Source organism: Parambassis ranga, chromosome 21 (assembly GCF_900634625.1).
Source record: "Parambassis ranga chromosome 21, fParRan2.1, whole genome shotgun sequence".
Classification (NCBI taxonomy): Eukaryota; Metazoa; Chordata; class Actinopteri; family Ambassidae; genus Parambassis; species Parambassis ranga.
In genome coordinates this window covers 5,153,366-5,173,891 of record NC_041041.1, presented here as the reverse complement: position 1 = coordinate 5,173,891, position 20,526 = coordinate 5,153,366, and the positions used below count along the sequence as shown (strand labels likewise).

Below are 20,526 nucleotides of genomic sequence, written 5' to 3'. Positions count from 1 at the left end.
AGGAAGCTCCGCCTTTAATATGTGCGGTCAGAGAGGAGGGAAAAAGACAGACCTCTCACTTTGTTTCTTTTTTTAAAAAAAATTAAATAATAATGTAGAGTTTAATGTACATTTTTGACACTCCTAGAAGCCGTTAGTCCTCTACACCTCCATGGCTGAAGTTTCTCCCATCTTCAGCTTAACTGCCAGATTTCCGGGTTGGGAATGTCGCCACAGACACAAGATTTAAAAGATCAGATGCTGCAAAATATGGAGAAATGTACCAGGCATAAACATCAGTATGGCTATAATAATCCATTTTAAATGGCATTATAGCACATATGTAGAAATGTATTATACATTATATCACATTTATATTTTTTTTTAGACTTAATCTAAAGTTTTCTAATATTTATTATTTTTAAGGGAATATTAAACTAGTTTAAAAGTTAATATGCACATTACAGATTTTTTTTTATTTTATTTTGGCCACTTTATTTTTTTACATTAACTTGTAGCTAACCTGATTTACAGCTTTTCTTCCCCCAATGATTTCCAGTCCTCGATCGATATGACTATTCAGGTGAGATGTTGTTTATTTTTACATAATCAATAGATGTTTCTCCCTAAAAAAAAATAAATAAATAAATAAACACAACAGCAAAGCAAAGCGCACAGTTTTGGGTCAGAGTGATCATGTGTCTCATAGACGATCTCTGGGTCCGTGCTGACGTGCGTCGGTCCCTCACGTGACCTGTGGAATGTTAACAATGCAGCGAGTGTCCAACTTTGTGCTGCATTTCTGATCCTGCCTGGAGTCTGGGGAGAAAATGGAGGCTCGTTTCATCATATTTACCCCGTCCCTTCGTCTTCTCTGAGTATCCTCCGCTGCGTGTCCGCGCTCCGCGCCCGAGAAACGGACTCTAAAAGTCGCCTTTTGATGGGATTTACCCTCCAATCTTGAGTTATTCTTTGCTGCTTCTATCACATGGTAAGTTGAGAGTTACTTTTTTTGGGGAGGGGAGTGGTGGTGGTGGTGGTGGTGGTGGTGGAACTTATTACCACGACTTGTTGCTGAGGGGAGGAAAGAAAAAGGTCCGTTACGAGTGTTTGTTGAAGTGAGGAATAAAGAAAGGTTTCCCTGCTCCATTCTCTTTGGGGCTAACCTCCATTTTTTCCCCCTGCTGCACAGGAATGCGCTGCTCCTCTCAGCCCCCCAGCCTGGGCTTCAGAAGGCCACATAGCTTTTAAAACAGTGGTCTCCAGACTTTGTTCCGTGTCCAGGGGCTTCAGGGGAAAAAAAAAAAAACTACAGGCTACACCTTCCACACAGCTTTGTGTATGTAATTTAAAGCACAGTATAGAAAACTCAACAGTCAGTTTTGTACATCACATTAACCCGTGGTGCTAATTTGAAGTAGTTTTAAGTTTGTTTTGTGTAGAGTTTCTAACTGTATGAAATTAAATCACAGTGTTTAAATCGAGCTTGCACATCTTTGTAGTAACTACTATGTACTTTGGTACAAAACAAACATTTGTTTTTTTTTTTTAAAACGTGTTAAACTAAGCATGCCTGGCTTGGCACTGATGCACCCATGTGTTTCATTCAGGTGTGTTACAACAGCTACACTCACTCTCTTTCTGACTGACACACTGACTTGTTGTTATTGTTAGACTGGCTCAGCAGCAGCACCAGACCTGAGTTATGCAAACCAAAATCATAAGTGTTATTATTATTATTATTATTATTATTGTTATTATGCTGCCAGTCTGTATCCTAAGGCAGGAAGTCACATTTATAGTTAACACTTCAGTCCATTCTATTCTGGTTGAACATGGTGGTGTAACTGTGTGTTGTACTAAGCCACAGCTGGATTTCATTCAGTTGTTCAGTTTAGAAGGTGTTCTGTTGGACAGGGATGACTGCAGTGGACTGCAAACAGATGCTGCCAGATGTTAGCTGTGGATGTTGCAGGAAAGATTTGTGGGATGAGACGATGGATGTAAACTCTGCTGCTTGTGCTCTGATACACTTCTGGAGAAGGGTGAGCATCGTGTGTTGGTAGTATGTGGGACACACCGAGCCGATGATTTCTGTGTTCTGTCCATCATCATTGCCGCTCACTGACCTCTCTCTTGGCCCATTTTTGGTCAATTTAGCATTTGTGAAAAGTGGTTGAGAAACTAAGATGTAAAACAAGTGGAGAATTGCAGATTGTTCTCCAAACTGCCCGTTTTCATTTGTTTGCTTTCGTCCACCTTGTCCATAATTTCCTGAATATAACAGAGGCAGGATGCTTATCTTAATATTTATTTGCACACTCATCATATTACTGAATGTGCTGTGCAAACCAACCTCTCTCTTCATTAACTTATTGTGACAACGTGCTTCTTTTGGAAACAAACAAAAACTACAGGATTTGTTTCAGCAGGAGTGGGGAAGCCAAACTGTGACCTACACCGTATAATAGATTAGGAAACATGTCTGTGAAGACCCTAAACAAACCATACATCCTCTTCTAAGCATGGCAAGTGATTATTTTAGTCTTTTCAAAGCAAAAATCTTCCCAAAGAGTCAACATCTAGTGGTTGTTTGATGAACTGCAGGTTGAAGTGATTTACATTGGCTTTGACGTTAAGTGTAGTAGCTCCTCTCCTTTACAATGTATGGAAAATCTGAGTGTGTGGAAGAATATTTTACACACTTTCCTGCATAGGTCACCTTATTTAGCATCTTTATGCAATGTATGTTTGTAACATTTTTATATCACAATTAATTTAAAAACATTATTGTTTTAATGGCCAAACAAGTGGACTCATCTTTACCCAACTGCAGAATGTCTCTGGTACATTGTCATTCAACAGTCAAATGTGTGTGTGTGTGTGTGGGTGTAGTGCCTCTTACAGTTTTTTTTTCCAGGTACATTTTTAAGGTTGGGCCTTCCTCAAGCCTATTTCCAGAGAGGGAGAGTTCACCCATGCATGTTGTTTTTTGGTTTATTTTGGTCAGCAGAGACTGTCCCATGATTCAGCGGAGGTATTTTACTTGTAGTTACTTGTGGTATGGAATGTTCTTTGCTTAGACATGGCGCTTAAAGCATCGTAGGAATGGAGGAAAGAGATCCCAGAGATGGAGCAACATTTTTTGCAGCTTGGCATCCCTGGTTACACTTTTAACCTGCTTTTACCCAAGTGTGTCCTTTCAAAGGTGACACAAAAGGGATTGAGACTGTCAAGGAGGAGGCGGATTGAGGTTACAGGGCTTTTAAAGTTTGACTTCCTGTGCACAAGTGCCCAGAGCTGTCGCTAGCTAGGCATTGTGGTTGACACAGTATCCACAATCTCATCATTTTTCTCCTAATATATCAAATAAATACGCTAATCTATAGGAAAAATGTGTTAAACCTATTTTGATAACCTGCCATGTGTCAGGTAAACTTCTTTCTACTAAACATCTTGCAAACAAGACCTTTCGATTTCTTCAAAGAATAGACAAGTTTTTTAAAGAACAGCCATGCTGAGACATGCCAGAAATTGTGTCTGGCAGGTTTTGCATGTCGGTAACAACCCAGATTGATATCTGTAAAGCCAACATCACCTGCCAGGCATATGTAAGTCTTCTCTAAACAGATTTGAAGCCTGTGAGCTAGACCGGAAACCAAGCTGCCTTTCAGCTTCAGGGTCTCCTGAGAGCAGGCATTGGTTTGCCAGTCAAGTTGGACTTTAATTAAGTTGATAAAATAAATATTTTTTAGTGCAACATAAACAAAAGGATAAATGCTTAACAAATTGTCTAATCCTATTTCATCACAAGGTTTACCTCCTGTCATTGCAGGTTTTATGGGCTGCAATAACATTTTAACTGCAATAATAAAATAAGAAATAAACCCTAGATCACATTTATGTAGCATTTTTACCTCGTTAGTCTGTGTCACTCCAACAAAACAAACAGATGAAAGACTGTTGGCTAGACTGCTTTGTAATGTGGTGACCCTTCATTTCTCATGAAATGCAGAAATCAGGACAAAAAGCTATACTTTAAGTGTAGCGATAAGTCAATTTCCATGTCCAAGTTCTCAGGATAGCCGTTTCTTGTAGAGATGTGAAAAAAAATGCATTTTGTGTTTAACATGGTAAGAAAATCCTTGTTAATAGTGATAATTGTTAGGTTAGGTGAACTGCAGTCAGCATCCAGAGGTCACATTTTTGAAGTTACATTCCACACATTGTCAATAAATATCACCCAATGTGTGCAAATTCCTTCAGATTTTACTATTTGCAGCCCCTTGTGTCTGTATGTTATAGTGTGAGTATGTTAGCATGCTGATGTTCGCACATGCCTGTTGTCCTTAAGAGTAATTGTGTAGTTTTATACATACAGGATAGTCCACATTCCTTTGAGGGACTAAAATTTATCATGTTTCAGCTTGTGAGAATTGCCCTGATTTCAAAGCACATTCTGTTTTTGTCATCTCCAAACACATCCTGTACCGTGGCCTGTCAGAGTTTTTTTGCAGATTTTTCGCTTATAGCCCTCCTAATCTTCTAAATACCTTATATTTCATTATGTCACCCCAGATTTAAGTGTTTCACGGTGGACTCCTCACGTGAGGCTCCTGACAAGAACATGTGCATTTATTCTGTACGTCATCCCATCTGCCCCCGGAGGAGTAACGCTGTTGTGGCAGAATGTGGAGTATGTTCCTCTAGATAAGACTGTCAGGTGGTGTTAAATGTCTGATCACAGGGGAGCATCACAGGCAGAGAGCTGACGACTTGTTTTGACCCCCTACTAGAGCTCTGTGCTCTGAGAAGGGTGTTTACCGATGACCACGTACCAGAAGTATGCAGTGACGGGGGCTGACTTGTGCAACCACAGCTATGCATTGATTGGGGTGTGGAGGGGGGCAGCTGGTGGTTTATGACTCTAGCATTCCTGAATTATGCTTAAGCATATATACTGCGGGTACTAAATTTGACTCCCTGGACATCCAGGTAATAATTGTCTCAATGTTGTATTTGGAACATTTTGTATTTGCTGTCACCTTCTACTACAGCAGAATTTATTTTTTATTGTTTTTAGTGCGTATGGTGTACTTCTATATAAAAATATGATCACTATGCATGACTGCAATCTCCATCCCTTCTTCCACAGGCGCAGATTGGCAGCATCATGGTTTGGCTTCGCGGTGCCCTCGTGACCTGCTGCATTTCCTGGAATAAGCTGGAACCTGAGCCTTGAAAGTCACACCATGGAATGCCTGTAGTATTCTGCCTCACCTTCATCCACCCGCAGGAATCAGGAACAACACAAAGCAAGGCACAAACAAATAAGAGACATAGAGGAGGACTCAAAAATCTATGCCTCCAATCTGTGTTCCCGGAGGCTCTTTATCTATTTAGGTCAGCCAGCTTGAAAGGAATCTTTTGGAGGGTTTAAGGGAGTGAGTGCCAGTTTGTGGGTGTGCTGGCAAGTGTGTGTGTGTGTGTTTTGGTTTTAGTATAGGTGCCTGCCCTGGGCACTGAGGCCATGAGGCCCAAGACTTTCCCAGCAGCCCCATATGTGGGCAACACGCGGCAGAGGCTTCAGGAAATTAAGGAAGGCCTGAAGCAGCCAGCCAAACTGGTGAGCCAGGCTTTGCATGGAGGTGGTTCCAGGACCGAGAGTGGCAGAGGAGCTGATTGCAAAAGTGGGAAAGACACAGCCAGTCGACAGCAGCAGCTCCGACCCCCTCAGAAGTTCAACAACTACCAGAATGCACTGCGGGAAATCCGCAAGTCCCTCATGCCCTTTGCCAATGAGTCGGGCCCGTCCTCTGGGTCCGGACACCCAGCAGGAGCCGGGGAGGTGAACCGGCAGATGCTGCAGGAACTGGTCAACGCAGGATGTGACCAGGTGAGCCAAAGAGAAAAAGTGTATAGTCCCATCTTGGAAGGCTTTCTAACCTGTACAAAATTAAATGTTCTTTAACTTGATTCTGCAATAAAAAAAAATCTTTACTCCTTGAAACAACTCTGTAGCCACAGATAACCCCTTTGTAAAACTTGTTTCTAGCAGCTAAAAAAGTCAAAATTGAACAGCTCAGTTTTAAACTCCAGCTGCTAAAGACTGAGAGAAGAATATCTCTGTAACTTGTGTAACAGACATCTTAAGCCACTGTGCTTTCTTGAGTCAGGAATTTTCAAAAGAAGCAGCCAAGACTGCTGTACAGCGCTGAGATGCAATACAATACAAGTCCTCCTCGTGCCAAGTGTATAGTGCTGCACTTATGTAACACTGGCCTGAGTGTTGACATGTTGAAATATCAGGTGGATTTCCCAACTGGGCTGATTGGCACTCACTCCTCTGTCCTACTTGAGGAATGCAAGTACGACATCAAACGTCTCCAGAGAATAAGGAGGGAGAAGTGTTTCCATGGGAAGTGAGGGTCCAGCTCACACTCTGCCCTTTTTAGCCTCAAAAATCACTGTGTGAAGAGTCATGTGGATGCTGTTAATCAGGGGTCAGTTGACCTTGCCTGAGATGGAGACTCGAGCTGTGAAAGGGCTTTATACTTGTAAGGTGGATGTCCCAAATGTTGATTTTTTTTTGCTACCAAATATATCTACAGTAGGTCCTTACAGCTGTCTCAAAGAAGCATATGGAAAAAGAAATGAAAGCAACATGCCACTGAAAATATATGAGGAAGTCTTTATGTCATTGCATACCCAGCCTGAACAGCAGCCTGTTGTCAGTATGTTCTCCTGTGGAGCTGTAGGAATGAGGCAGATTTTTAGGTGCAACAAGGCTCAGAATGTCATCACTATATGCACAAGTCCTGCTAAGATCTGGTACATCTGTGGTTAAAAAGTAGGAGCACGGAATGTGAAGAATGCTTCGCTCAAGTCCATGCACAGCACCATGAAGGAGACGAGTTATGAGGCTGCTGCCCCATGAAGCCAAATCGATTTTAGCTTATCCCAGCAAAGACCTCTTGTGTGTCGGGTGTTTGGCGACCGTAGGACCTTTGCTCTGCCTCTTGTCTGAATAGACTGGACTGATTGTGCATGCTTCATTAGAGGGGTCAGGGGAGCTAAAAGTGCTCACAGCATTACTACATATTTACCTGTCATGGTCCCTGTTTTTGAGTAGGTTTTTGGTATCACTGCTGAACACATCTTTAAATAGCTCAGGCTGTGCTGAAGATTTTTTTTAAGAGGCCCAAGGTTCCACTAAAATGGTCAAGAGCCCACAAGGTTGAAGTGTTCAGCAGTAAAAAAAGCAGACAGTCTTCTCTCTGAGGCTGGCTGTCAGGTTCCTTTGCTGTTTCCACAACAGAATGTTTACACAACTGCATTTTAGAGGTTCTTGAATCTGGGTCTATATTTTATTGTACCTTCTGAGGCCCAGACACACCAAAATGAGATCAATACTTTACGTTAACTAAAGCGTCTGTCAGCTTTTCATCATTTCCGACTCTTATCATGCACTGGTTTGCATAGCTGAGCAGCCAATCAGTGTCTCCTTGAGTGATTCAACACACTCACTCATAAATAAAGCTTCTAACAGGAGTCATAATGGACCCAAGGGTGTCACTGATGCTCACTAGCAATCTGTTGAAGACTGTCAGCTTGGTGTATTATAGCCTTTTAGTCCACAGTAGTTAGATTTCTAGGTTTGTTGCCACTGGCCAGGTTTACCCAGATTCCAAGTTGAAGTAACAATCCAACAAGTCACAGTAAAAGACATTCCTCTTCAAGGACTTGTGACAGTTTTAAGTACGTCTTCTGGATAATTGTGTTGTTGATGTCAGCAGAAACATGCTGATGGTTTGTGAAGAACACCAAAAATGCAGTGAGGGGATCAACATGCCACAGGTCCAAGTTAAAGTATCCAGAGGGCTTTAAAGAGCTCTAGAGAGAAACAACTCCAGGCCTGACTGCTGAGTGCTTGGAAGCTTATGTAATTATTGATGTTATGAAAAGTGGTTTAGTGTTCTTTAAGAAATCCTTCAATTCTCCCAAAGTGACTTATCATATATGCATTTCAGACATCTGTCAAAAAAAATGTTTTTCTCATAATGATGGCAGCCATTTCCTCAGCTGGCTCATTGACCTCCATTGCTGAATGGACCAGAGCAGGGCAGGCCCAGTCAATACAAACAGGAAGTGGACATTCAATGGCAGCAGGGTGGAACAGTTCCTTCTGCTGCAGTCTAGTCACCACCCAACATGTCTCCTGTCTCTCCTCCTCTGTCTCTGGTCTGGCTCTGTCTCTGTTGGTGTCTGTGGATTTGTGTGTGGGTGTGTTTGCTCAGTTTTAACTAGAAATGCACATGTTTAATAGTTGCTTTAAGTAATGTGGTTACATGTGAATAGATTGAAGTAGTGATGTGAGAAATGTCTCTGCGAGCCCAAAGTATTCAAAGTACGTATTCATTTACTAAATGTTAAAATAATGTACCAAGTACAGGTTTAAAACCCTAATTTAGATTTAGGTTTCTCAATGTGCAGATTTGTGAGGTTGCAGCTTCTTCTTGTGTGATTTCCTTCCCCTGATGCTCTAAATTTGCCTTTTATTAAAAACTGAACCAGTATATAGTACAGCCAACTGTACGCCCACGTGCATGCGTGGTTTATGAATGAATCAAAGGAAAGAAGGCTGTTTTTATAATTCAGAAATACCACAGCAGTATCAACCACTAACACACCTCTGTGATTCTCAGTTTCCTGTTCATTCTGGAATATATCTGTTAACAGCTGCTTCTGCAGCACTGTTGTTGATATACTTTGTTTTTAGAGGAAAAGGTGGAGGTGAGATTGTTGGATTAACTTGAATCCTTTGGCTGCCTGAACAGCCAATCAGAAAGTGCTTTTAGACTGACGTTTACTAGAAATGGGATCGTTTGAACCTAAAATAAGAAAGTTATATGATTTTAGAAAGATGACATATCATCATCAAGCTATCTTCAGGGCTGTGAAATGAAGCCAACAATGAAGTACAAAAAAATCCCAAAAAACTGGGGAACCTTGTGCAGCGTTTGGTGTCTCAGTCCAAAAGTGAGTCAGTCACCATAAACATCCACGCTGAAATGTCCAAAATCTCCAAATTGACAGCAGAAATAAACATGTGTACAGTCTGGTACAAGAAACGGTTTCAGTCTCTTTAGATAACATTTGAATTAAATAGACCTGAGAAGGACTCGGGTGCTGCAAAGATGGCAACTGGTATCTTGTTCAACCTAGGGACCTCAAAATGCTTCTACGTGTGACATCACAGCAGGTTCATTCATCTTTGTATGAAAACAAACAGAAGTCTCTCGAAGAAACTTAACATCAATAACAGCTGCTGAATTTCTGCAAAATCCTAAAGACTCCATTCAGAAACATTATGCTCAGATGCAGCTGGGAAAATGAAGGCACATGCTTGCCTATAGTGTCAAAATATGTTAGTTTGCTGCAGGATGATTGGCTCTAAAAAACAGAACTGGTGCATGAACTATCACAAAACTGGCACCATGTTGGTCTAAAAGCCCAAATGACGCTCTCTCTGACATGTTGGTGTGTCATAACAGGGAAAGCGAATGTCACTATTGACTCCTTTAGGTGTCCACACTGACCACAACAACTCACCTAAAAGGAATGCAGACATGTTAAATATAGACTTCACTTGTACACACTTACTACTATTGTTTGTCTGTGTAATGAATAAGCCATTAGTAGTGGAATCTTTGCTCTAATTTCTTAAGCACAATCCAGAGCCACCCCTAACACACCCCTAATTTCTTCTTTCCCACTCCTCATAGTAGCCCCCCCCTTAAAGAAAATCTTATCAGCTTCCTTCTTCCACCTCATCTTCGTCTCTCCCATCTTCTCCAGCTGCAAATTACAGAGAAATGTGGCTCGTTATATAATCTTTTTTTTTTTTTCTTAAGGGAGGAAATGTTTTGGAGGGGGAGCGAGGGTGGGGGTATGGGTGGCATGCCAGGCATTGGGATGACAAGGAAAGAAAGGAAGTGAAGGGAAGGAGGGTGGCGTTCCTCCTCCTTCCTTAAACCTTTCCTCACAGGCCTTGTGCTCTATGCGAGCTGGAAGAACTGCGGCCGTGGCAGGAATCCGGTGCATGCTAAGCATATTAAAGCCTCCAATGTGTGAGCAAACAAACATTGTGGTGTTTATGTAATGATGAGACCAACGCGACTTGGAGGCGGTGTATGTGTTGTGTTTATGGTTTGTATGTTGGTGTAGAGGATGAGGCTTTCCTAGTCTCACCCTGTAATAATTCCTAAGTTGCTTAAACACTGTGGTGCACTTGTTGTGTCTGTAGAGGAGCATTTTTGCATGTTTACTTCCAAAGGCTACGGAAGACAAGGGGGTGCACGTTTTTTTACAGCTTCCTATGTGGGAAGGATGCAAGGACGTCGCCTATGCACTGTGCCCTCATATGGCTTTGATTTGCAGGGTTCTGTAATGGAATGTGTCTACAAATTAGGTCAAAAAGACAACAAAACAAATCAAAACACACTTTACTGGATAATCCATAGGAAAGAGTGTGTGCAACTCAGCCTGTGTTTGTGCCTGTTGTGTCAGGCTGTGTAGAGTTTGTAGGCTGGTGATTATGCGTTTGGGATAACTCGGTGGCTTGTGGCCTGCAACCATTATGACAAGGGTGCAAATGTGGCCTGGATATTTTCAACTGAAAGAGAGCTGAGAGAAAGAGAGGGAGACTATCCAGATTACAAATAGCTTGAATTCCTGCTTCCTGGGCTGAGGAATGTGAGCGAGGAACATCTGTCGCCATGACAGCCGGGGTCACCAGGCCCGCCTCCACCCTGCACACACACAGTCCAACAGAGGAAGAGACAAACAATAAAAAGCAGAGTTCTGTGCTGATGGTTCAAATGTGATTCGATATGTACTCGGCTCGATACAATACTCTCCGAGCTGTTTATGTTTATTTTGAAGCCACGTCTTTAGCTAAATTATGTGATACAAACGTATGCATGACAGATGAAGTGTCTCACCGTTATCAGTCTGTCAGTGCTTGTGTCTTTCCACGTGTGCACCATGTTGAGTCTTCTGTTAACCTGTTATACAGTCAGTCAGGCAAGTGAAATAATGTTATTCAAGGGAAACTCAAATTATGTAACACACTTGAATTCCTTGAAACGGCTGTTAGTCACAAGCAACACAGCACTTTTTTTTGGTGGAGCACACATTTTTTTCCTTCCTCATCATCTATAGTGATACAATACAGTAAGTTGATTACAAGTAGGAAAAACCTGTGTTACGCTAAGTATGGAGGTAAAAAATCAGCCCCTTTATTCAGTGATAAGTTTCACACTACCTGTTCACCTGTTCTCAGCAGCTCATTCACCTTTGCTGCAATCACAAGAGGGTTTTTATTTTGGATGGTGGAATCGCTTCAGAAGCCTCTCCCACATAAAAAAGAGGGTTCTTTTTGTGAGCGTTTCTTTCCCTAAATTATGATGCCACATTCCTTCAAAAGAGCCAAGATTTGGAGTTATTCAGTTTTTCCCTTTTCTGTTGCTCATCCATTAGTGACATGTTTCATTCATACAGCCAAGTGCAACACTATAATAGTTTAAAGATGTGTGCTTTATTTCAATTGTCAAATAATTTAGCCTAAAATGTAATTCTTACCTGCAATGTAGGCAGTAACTATACACACATTAGAAGGTAGAAGGTATAGCTCTTGTCACATGCGGTTTAACTGTTCAAGTGGTTATGCAAGAAATATGGGTTCAGTAATTTTAATGCTACTACCTCTTCCCTAAGATGTAGAAGCTATGTGGCTCCCATTTTGACAGCGATGATGATGGTTTAGGCCACTTTCTGGAAGTCTTAGCACCAATTTCTGCCAATAAATACTTCTAATGCTCCATGATTGCTGGAAGTGTGTAAATATAGACATGCTAGGTTTTCTTACTGACAAAATCTTGACTTTTTTTGAGGACAAAAACTTATCAGTCAATCCTTTAGAACCACTTTCTATTATAGGCTAAAATGCCAAAAAGATACTTTGATTTGTTCAGGCTACTTCTTGTCTTGATGTGTGAGCAAAGCATGTTTTTAATAGAACAAACTGTATGTGAGCGAAGCAGTGAAACGAGGTAGTAAGGCTGAAAAGAGAAGGACAGAATGTGACATTACAGGGCGGCTTTGGCAGCCAGCACTCTCTGCTGGCTACACTGGAATGTAACAGACACACACATACACGTACACACAGGAAACAGAGTATAAACAGTGGTGTGTGTGTGTGTCCATGGTCAGAGTGTGGCCCAGGGGCGTACAGTTATACATGTGTGTATGAGCATGCACATAAAATGGAAAAGGGGCAAAGTTGTGCATGTTGCATGCAGTAGTGTATTTACACATGTAGGGACAAACTGTGACGGACATCGCACACACATTTACAGAAGGCATAGAAAGTGTTTGGCCTTGGCATTTCCTGGCTTTCAGAACTGACCATGCCCACTTGTCGATTTATGTTTTATTTAGTTTCCTTCTGACAAATAAAGGCTGCCAGCCTGTCTGAGAAACTGCAAAAAAATCAGGACACAGAATGGCTCTTCTGGGATAGAACAGTTAATTTCTGTGCGCCCTAAGGACAAATGCGTTGTTTCGTTGCTTCTGTTGTCCAATGACATTATTGTCCTTTGTTCTGTTTTCCAATACAAAACCTTTAATATCCTGATTTAGGTGTTTCATCTCTGAAAATGCAGATTTAGTCCAGTAATTACTTGCATCAGATATAATCAGAGGAAAAGAGTTAATTTGATTTGAATGGCTTTAAAGTTACAGCACAGAGGCACTGCCATCTCACTGCTGGGCTGCTGAGTGATTTATCAACAAGCAGCAGCACTTAAAATCATCTAGAACAATCTTAAAGCCATTGTAAAAATTTAAGGGTTTGAATAAAGTACTCACAGTTCTCCTGGTTCTCGTTTAGATGTCTGGCAGCAGCAGAGTAAATGGTCTGCAGGTGTTTTAGAGTGGATAGGCCATCACTGCAGTTTAGAACACTATTTTTTTTTCAATGACAGTATTGATGACAATATGCTAATGTGGCCAAGGATTTTGATTTCTGGCTGCTGCATCTGACAGAGCAGCCAGGCAGAGGTTTGAGTTGAAATGTCTCTGCAGTGAGGTCATATGCATTTCAAGGGGATTTTCTCCTTTAGGTGTTGGTTGCTCTGTTGGAGAAAGAATGACGGATTGTTTGTTTGTCTACAGCTTTAGTGTTCTATGTTTGTTTACTGTTTTGAAAAATGCATGGAAGGTGAAGGGAACTGTTCATTACCTTATTTCACACCATCTTAAATCATTTTCATCTGCAAATGGGGCCAAATCTACTCAGTGTGAACATATGACACATATAACAGCACAGCTTAAGGAAGGCAGTGATTTCTTACTTACTTCACTTAGGTGAATTTAAGTAAATCTATTAGAAGCGTTCTTCTAATTTGAACAATGAACAAGGAATACCCTTTTTACTAACCTTGGTCTGTGAGATGTGAACTTTTAACGATGTCCTGCTTAAGATGATACGAGAACCAAAAGAATGATTGGCATTGTTTTAATAAAAGGCCTTTAAGCTTGAGAGGAATGCTTCGCATGCTTCCTCCTTCACATTTTTGCTGCGTTGTCTCAATCGGCGATTATTCATCATACTGATGAATAGAAGATGCCAAAGTGGTTAACCAACATTTTTTGCATAGGTGACCTACATACCGTTGGCTTTTATAGTGACCCACCTGTTAGCATACAAGCCTACAGTCCAAGCTTGGGATGACATCCATGTGCTCCACCTGTGGTTATGAGTGAGGAGGGTAAAACAACAGTTTTACATGATTAATGAGGAGAAGAGTGACATTTGTTTGAGGCTTTGATCATTAAGAGAAGTTATGAAAACCCATGGATGGAAAAAGTAATGCAATGGCTAAAAGTTGCATAAATTCCATTTGAGGGATTTCTTACTGATCATTTCCAGTGATGGTCAGCTGTTAGAGCCACTGAGGTGCACACAACACTGCACCCTACTGTAAACATACATATTTATACACCAGTGAGTGCGTTGGAGGCAATGTGGGTAAAAGTGCCTTGCCCAAGGACACACAAAAATGACTAGGGAGGAGCGGGGTTCGAACCGCTAACCTTCCGATTATTCTATGACTCACTGAGCCACTGCCATCCAAAGTCATGGAGTTTTCCATGAATCTTTTCTCAAACTTTTTTTGTGTGTATCTTTGTGTTTCTTTTCCTACACAAACCATAGAGAATAAGAAGGCCTTTTACCTCCTGTGTTTTTGTGTGTTATTGTAACTGGCACAGGAAGCCACTGGTATGTGACCCCAGTGGAGAGGATGCAGGTGTGTGTTGGTGTGTGTGTTTTGTTGAGATTATGGATACCTCCACAGCAGATTAGCCCTGTTTTTCATTGATCTGTTTCTTTGTGTGTATTTTGTGTGATTCCTGCAGTACTTGTGTGTTTGAAAGTTATGTTTTTTTATAGAAGAGTGTGTTAATGTGTTTTGGTTGATTTTGTTTCACAGGAGATGGCAGTGCGAGCGCTGAAGCAGACTGGCAGCAGGAACATTGAAGCAGCTTTAGAGTACATCAGTAAAATGAGCTATCTCGACCCTCGCAATGAGCTCATCGTTCGCGTCATCAAGCAGACCTCACCAGGTACAACTGGACCCCAGTTTCCTTTACTTGTATGTGCTTTTAGCAGTAAAACATCAGATTCAATTGCTCTTATTCCGTCTCCTCTTAGGAAAAGCTGGCATGCCAAATGCGATGGACCATCGTCCTCCAATGGAGGCCTCAGGTGAGGCAGGTGCTATGCCTCCGTATCATCAGATGGGGGCTCCCATGTATGAGGGAGCAGCAGGATATGGCCCTGAGGGTGAGATGCCAAGACCTTACATGGGTGCTCCCCCTGTTATGAACTACATGATGCCCCCATCTGGTGCAGCACAAGGCCCTGCGATGGGGAACCCGATGGGTCGACCTCCCAGTATGGGCACCTATCCACCAGTCATGCCCAACCAGGGCAACCCAGGCAACACCATGTATCCTCCAGGGGCTCAGCAGAAAGGCTACCCTGGCAGCATGGAGCAGCACGGGCCCATGATGAGCTACAGTGTCCCTGGCCAGCCATTACAGCTCCAGCCACAGCCACCAGGGGGCCCTGTACCAGGCCCACACTATGACTACGGCCATACCAGGCAACATATGTTGGAACCTGCAAGCTATGGAGTCAAGAGGACCCCCTCCTTCCAGAACAAGATGGCACCGCCCCCGATGACTGCTCCAGACAACTATGTCAACATGCAGGGGAAAGGGGGCATGGGCCAGAACGGGCCAGGAGGGGGAGGTGGAGGATACCCTGCTAACTTGTACCTTCCTCCTCATTCCCACCCCCGACAGGCTAGCCCCACTTCCCACCAGGTCCACATGATGTCCCGTTCCCCAGGTGGGGTGGCAGCCATGGGCCCTGACTTCTCAGATCTGCCACAGGGCTTGATGACACCATCTAGGGCTAGCCTTAACCTGGATCTATATGAGCACCATTGGGCAGGGCCTCCAGGTCCTGAAGGAGCACCACAAGCCAGGCAACCCCAGCCCCAGGGCCCATTCCGGGGGGAGGTGCGTGTCCCCAGCAGAACCAACTCCTTCAACAGTCGCTCAGCAGGTCCAAATTGTGTCCGCCCTACAATGGCAGCACCCACAGCTGGAAAACAGGATCCACCTCCAATGGGCCCCCCTAACACCATCACAGCTGTAACATCACCACCGATCCAACAGCCAGTCAAGAGTATTCGTGTGATGAGGCCGGAGCCCAAGACCGCTGTTGGGCCGTGTCACCCTAGCTGGATGTCCGCACAGGCCCAGGATGCTGCAGAACCTCTAGGCTATATGCCAGAGGAGACTTACACGCTTGAGGCTGCTCAGGAGCCACGGTGCCCACCGCCACCTTATCCCAAAAATCTACTCATGTCTGGTGCAGCTGCTGAACCAGTAGCCATGGAAGGAGCTGGAGCCATGTGTGGAGCTCAGGACCTCAGCAACCCTGCTGCCAGAAGCACGCACAGTGGTAGCAGTGGGAGTGGAAAGGCAGAAGACACCCAACAGGTGAAAGAGAAGACAAAGATGGGGAAGGGAGAAAAAACAGTCAAAGACAAGAAGCAGATCCAGACGTCTCCCGTTCCTGTAAGGAAGAATGGACGAGATGAAGAAAAGAGGGAGTCACGCATCAAAACCTACTCACCTTTTGCCTTCAAGTTCTACATGGAGCAGCACATAGAAAATGTGATGAAGACTTACCAGCAGAAACTCAACCGCAGGCTTCAGCTGGAACAAGAGATGTCCAAGGTAAGGCATGGAGTTTGACATCAAGCATTATCAGAGATATTCTCTAGTAAATTTCTTTTACTCATCAATCTGTACATAGCAAAGTATTTCATGAGCTAAAACCAGTGGCAAAGGTCTTGGAGAGATTAGATAAAAATGATAAGTGGTATGAAGCAATGACGTCAAAGAAGTTGTCATCCAGAGAATTTTCCTTCAGGACTTTTTTTCACACAGCTAGACCTTTGTCTTGGAATGAGGAGTCAGTGAATGTTTGCATAAGCTTAAATCATGACTTTGGCCTCTGCCCTCATGACCTTTTTAAAGTAAAAAAACATGACAGCCAGACACACAGTTAAGTAGCAGAATTAAGTTAAATTTGACCACAAAGGCGAGGGCACTGGGTTCAGCTTATGCCACATTCTGAGGTCATTAAGGGGATCATGGGTGAAAAATTGTCATGTTTTGTCTCAAGTTGTGTCTGAGACTGCATCCCTTTTTCGAAACCAGGCCGGCCTATCAGAAGCCGAGCAGGAACAGATGAGGAAGATGCTAAACCAAAAGGAGTCCAACTACAACAGGCTGCGCCGTGCCAAAATGGACAAATCCATGTTTGTCAAAATCAAGACGTTGGGCATAGGTGCCTTTGGTGAAGTGTGCCTTACACGTAAAGTGGACACTGGTGCACTTTATGCCATGAAAACACTACGCAAGAAAGATGTCCTCAATCGAAACCAGGTAATAAAGATGTTCATCTTTGTGTATATTGTGTTGTTTATACATAAGATATTGATCCAGACACTTTGTGCCTTGGGGTATAAACTGATGGAGAATATATTCTTTGGTGCAGGTGGCCCACGTGAAAGCTGAACGTGACATCCTGGCAGAGGCAGACAATGAGTGGGTCGTGCGCCTCTACTACTCCTTCCAGGACCGTGACAGCCTCTACTTTGTCATGGACTACATCCCAGGGGGAGACATGATGAGCCTGCTAATCCGAATGGGGGTCTTCCCTGAACATCTGGCACGCTTCTACATTGCGGAGCTGACACTTGCTATCGAGAGCGTCCACAAGATGGGCTTCATCCACCGTGACATCAAGCCAGACAACATCCTAATTGACCTGGATGGACACATCAAGCTGACCGACTTTGGTCTGTGCACAGGCTTCCGCTGGACACACAACTCAAAGTACTACCAGAAAGGTGAGGCAGATTAGTGCTCTACTGTGTGTTACATTTCCAAAATGACCCCAAACACACACACATATGAGAAGTAGTGATGATTCAGTGAGGACACCGGTTGGCATATGTGGTATCGCATCTATTGATTGTGAACTTAACATTATTGTTCCTCTTCTGTCTTCAGGGAGCCACGTCCGACAGGACAGCATGGAGCCCAGTGATTTCTGGGATGATGTGTCCAACTGTCGTTGTGGTGACCGGCTGATGACACTGGAGCAACGTGCCAACCGGCAGCACCAGCGCTGCCTTGCTCACTCCCTGGTGGGAACACCTAACTACATTGCACCTGAGGTGCTGCTGCGCAAAGGTGAATAATACAGTTTACCTGTTAATTATTTTAAATACACAGCTTATCACTCTAAATATATTAAATGATCCAACTTTGGGACGAACAGTTACGGATAACTGTTGTGTTGTGTGTAAATGTGTGTGTCTTGTGTGCAGGTTACACTCAGCTGTGTGACTGGTGGAGTGTGGGTGTGATCCTGTTTGAGATGCTGGTTGGACAACCACCCTTCCTCGCTCCAACACCCACAGAGACTCAGATTAAGGTCAGTGAAGATGAAAGATTTCCCTGCTTTGATTTACAATTTGAGTCATTGACTGATGGATGATATAATTCCAGCTTGGTGTCAATTGCAAAAGCAGCCTTGACCACATTATATGTGCCCTTCATTAGTCATCACATTCACCATAGCTCGGCAGTAAATGCCATGGACCACCGTCCTCTGGCGGAGACCTCAGGTGAGGCAGGTGCTATCCTGATGAGATGAGATGACTTATGAGCACTGCCCTTGTTATGAACTTCATGATGCCCCCATCTGGTGCAGCACAGGGCACTGCGATGGGGAACCCTTTAGGTCGACTTCCAGTGTGGGCACGTCATCATGTTCAGCATAGCTCTACAGTATTTCCTCCTTTTGTTCAGTTTGTATGTCCACTGAAGCAAGTTTTTTTTTCTGTATATTTAACTACATGCATGGTTTCTCTTTCATCTGCAGGTCATTAACTGGGAGAGCACACTGCAAGTCCCTGCCCAGGTCAAACTGAGCCCAGAGGCTGTCGATATCATCGGTCGCCTCTGCTGCTCTGCCGAGGATCGCCTGGGGGCCAATGGCGCCGGTGAGATAAAGTCTCACCCCTTCTTCTCCCAGGTGGACTTCTCCAGCAATTTGCGTCAGCAGCCGGCCCCTTACCGGCCCAAGATTGCCCACCCGATGGACACATCAAACTTCGACCCGGTGGAGGAAGAAGGTGGCCCTGGGGCGTGGAGTGACAGTGGGGACAGCACTCGGGCCTTGGACATGCTCTGCTCCCCACTTGGGAAGCACCCTGAGCATGCCTTTTACGAGTTCACCTTCCGCAGATTCTTTGATGACAATGGCTGCCCATTCCGCTACCCTAAACCGCTTGAGGCCAGTGACGGGCTCTCGAGCATCAGTGGAGCTGCCAGCATGGGCCCAGAGGAGGAGGAGCAAGAAGAGGAGATGGAGGAAGATGAAGAGGAGGAGGGAGAGCAGGGGGAGGGATGTGAGCCGGTGTATGTCTAGAGCCGAAGGATTTTTGCATGTTACTGCCAATTAACGTTCATAAATCAGCTCATGACCTTCCCACCTACCACTGCTCTCCCTCTGTGTGTGTGTCTGTGCATAGAGGTGTGCATGCTACACAGGTGTCTGTCTGTGTTTCTGGCATGTGTGATTGTAAGGCTGTAGAAACAGGATGGATGAATATCGCCACCTTGTGGAATATAAAAGTGACTTCATCTATAAAAAAAAAAAATCCCCTGATCCAGGACCAAGAAACGACATTTGGTGTGTGACTGGTGTCAGAAAATGGGAAATGTAAGGATGTATAGATCACAGACAAGGCTTCCTGTTGGAGGACTCTTGTCCCATTCCTTCCACCGTTGGTCTTACAGATGACTGAAACAGCTCTGCGGTGACCCTTTGCACGCAGGAGCCACTTCCTGTTCGAACTGAGCTGCTTTACACTCAAACATATGACTCAGCAATGTGAAGAGTTGAACCGGTTTACTCATTGATTGTGCCTCTTTCACAGCTGCTGCAAAATAAGCTACAAAAGACACATATGCACGCATACACATACATCACAGCTCAGTCATAGAGGGTGAAACGGGCATTCGATTTCAGACTGATTTCAATGTCCAGATCAGGTCTATATAGCCCCACCTGCTCTCATAATATTCATACATTTCTTCCTATTACTGATTTTTGTTTCAACTCTGAGTTAGGCTTCAATAATCAAGGTGGAGTTTTGTGCTAGCCTGATCCAAGACTGAACCACTTTAGCATTTATTGAGCCTGAATCTTATTCAAACCAGAAATGTCATGTGGTAATTCAGATGAGTTGGATAAAAAACATATACAAAGTTTGTTTACTGAGAGGCAGGCTGTTAACAACTAACAAATACTATGACCTGGTTTAAGAGAAATCAGAGCCTGATCTGTGGAGGCCGGAGAATCAAAAGTTTTTTCTTCACACACACACACACACACAGACATACACACATATGCACAAATGTACAGCTATGTTGCAAAGATCAGTCCTACAGTTGCATTGTAACTTAACCAGCCTCCTTAACGTTCTGGAGGCAGTCATGAAAACAAAGCAACATGTCCTTACAAACAGCCAAACATGTGATAGTATGACTATGTGCAATACAAAAAAAAAAATACATTATATATAGTTTTCTAAACACTTAATAGCCTTTTTGAAAGTTTAGTTCTGTAATATACAAATATATTGGTTTATATATATTTTTTTTCTCTTGTCATTTACAACATGCTGCTTATTATTGTGGTTAATATTATTTACATTATTATTATTATTATTATAAGTGTTATTACACGTGTACCTTTTTTGTTTTGATGTAAAAGAAGTGTTGGCTTGAAAGTAACAAGCTGTGTGCCTTTCTAACTGAATGTTG

The 20,526-nt window shown here is 43.3% G+C and overlaps 1 protein-coding gene across 2 annotated transcripts; it reads left to right on the top strand.

The window, feature by feature from the left end:
- Positions 1-734: 734 nt before the first annotated feature.
- lats2 (large tumor suppressor kinase 2) lies at positions 735-20,496 on the top strand. 2 transcript variants are annotated; one of them, XM_028393171.1, is made up of 10 exons: positions 735-970; positions 1,172-1,318; positions 5,135-5,875; positions 14,535-14,667; positions 14,756-16,356; positions 16,843-17,070; positions 17,183-17,537; positions 17,701-17,883; positions 18,021-18,127; positions 18,578-20,496. In XM_028393171.1, exons 3-10 carry the CDS (start codon positions 5,510-5,512, stop codon positions 19,124-19,126), a joined length of 3,522 nt encoding a protein of 1,173 aa, XP_028248972.1. In that variant the 5' UTR covers positions 735-970; positions 1,172-1,318; positions 5,135-5,509; the 3' UTR covers positions 19,127-20,496. The 2 variants fall into 2 exon arrangements, with proteins under 2 accessions (XP_028248972.1, XP_028248971.1); XM_028393170.1 differs by lacking the exon at positions 1,172-1,318.
- The last annotated feature ends 30 nt before the right edge of the window (positions 20,497-20,526 follow it).

Excerpts from the sequence above, each read along its gene's own strand:
- lats2 (XM_028393170.1), top strand. The coding sequence starts at position 5,510 with ATGAGGCCCAAGACTTTCCCAGCAGCCCCATATGTGGGCAACACGCGG. Across the intron at positions 16,357-16,842 it reads TGGAACAAGAGATGTCCAAG|GCCGGCCTATCAGAAGCCGA; the intron begins GTAAGGCATGGA and ends TTTCGAAACCAG. Across the intron at positions 18,128-18,577 it reads CCACAGAGACTCAGATTAAG|GTCATTAACTGGGAGAGCAC; the intron begins GTCAGTGAAGAT and ends TTTCATCTGCAG.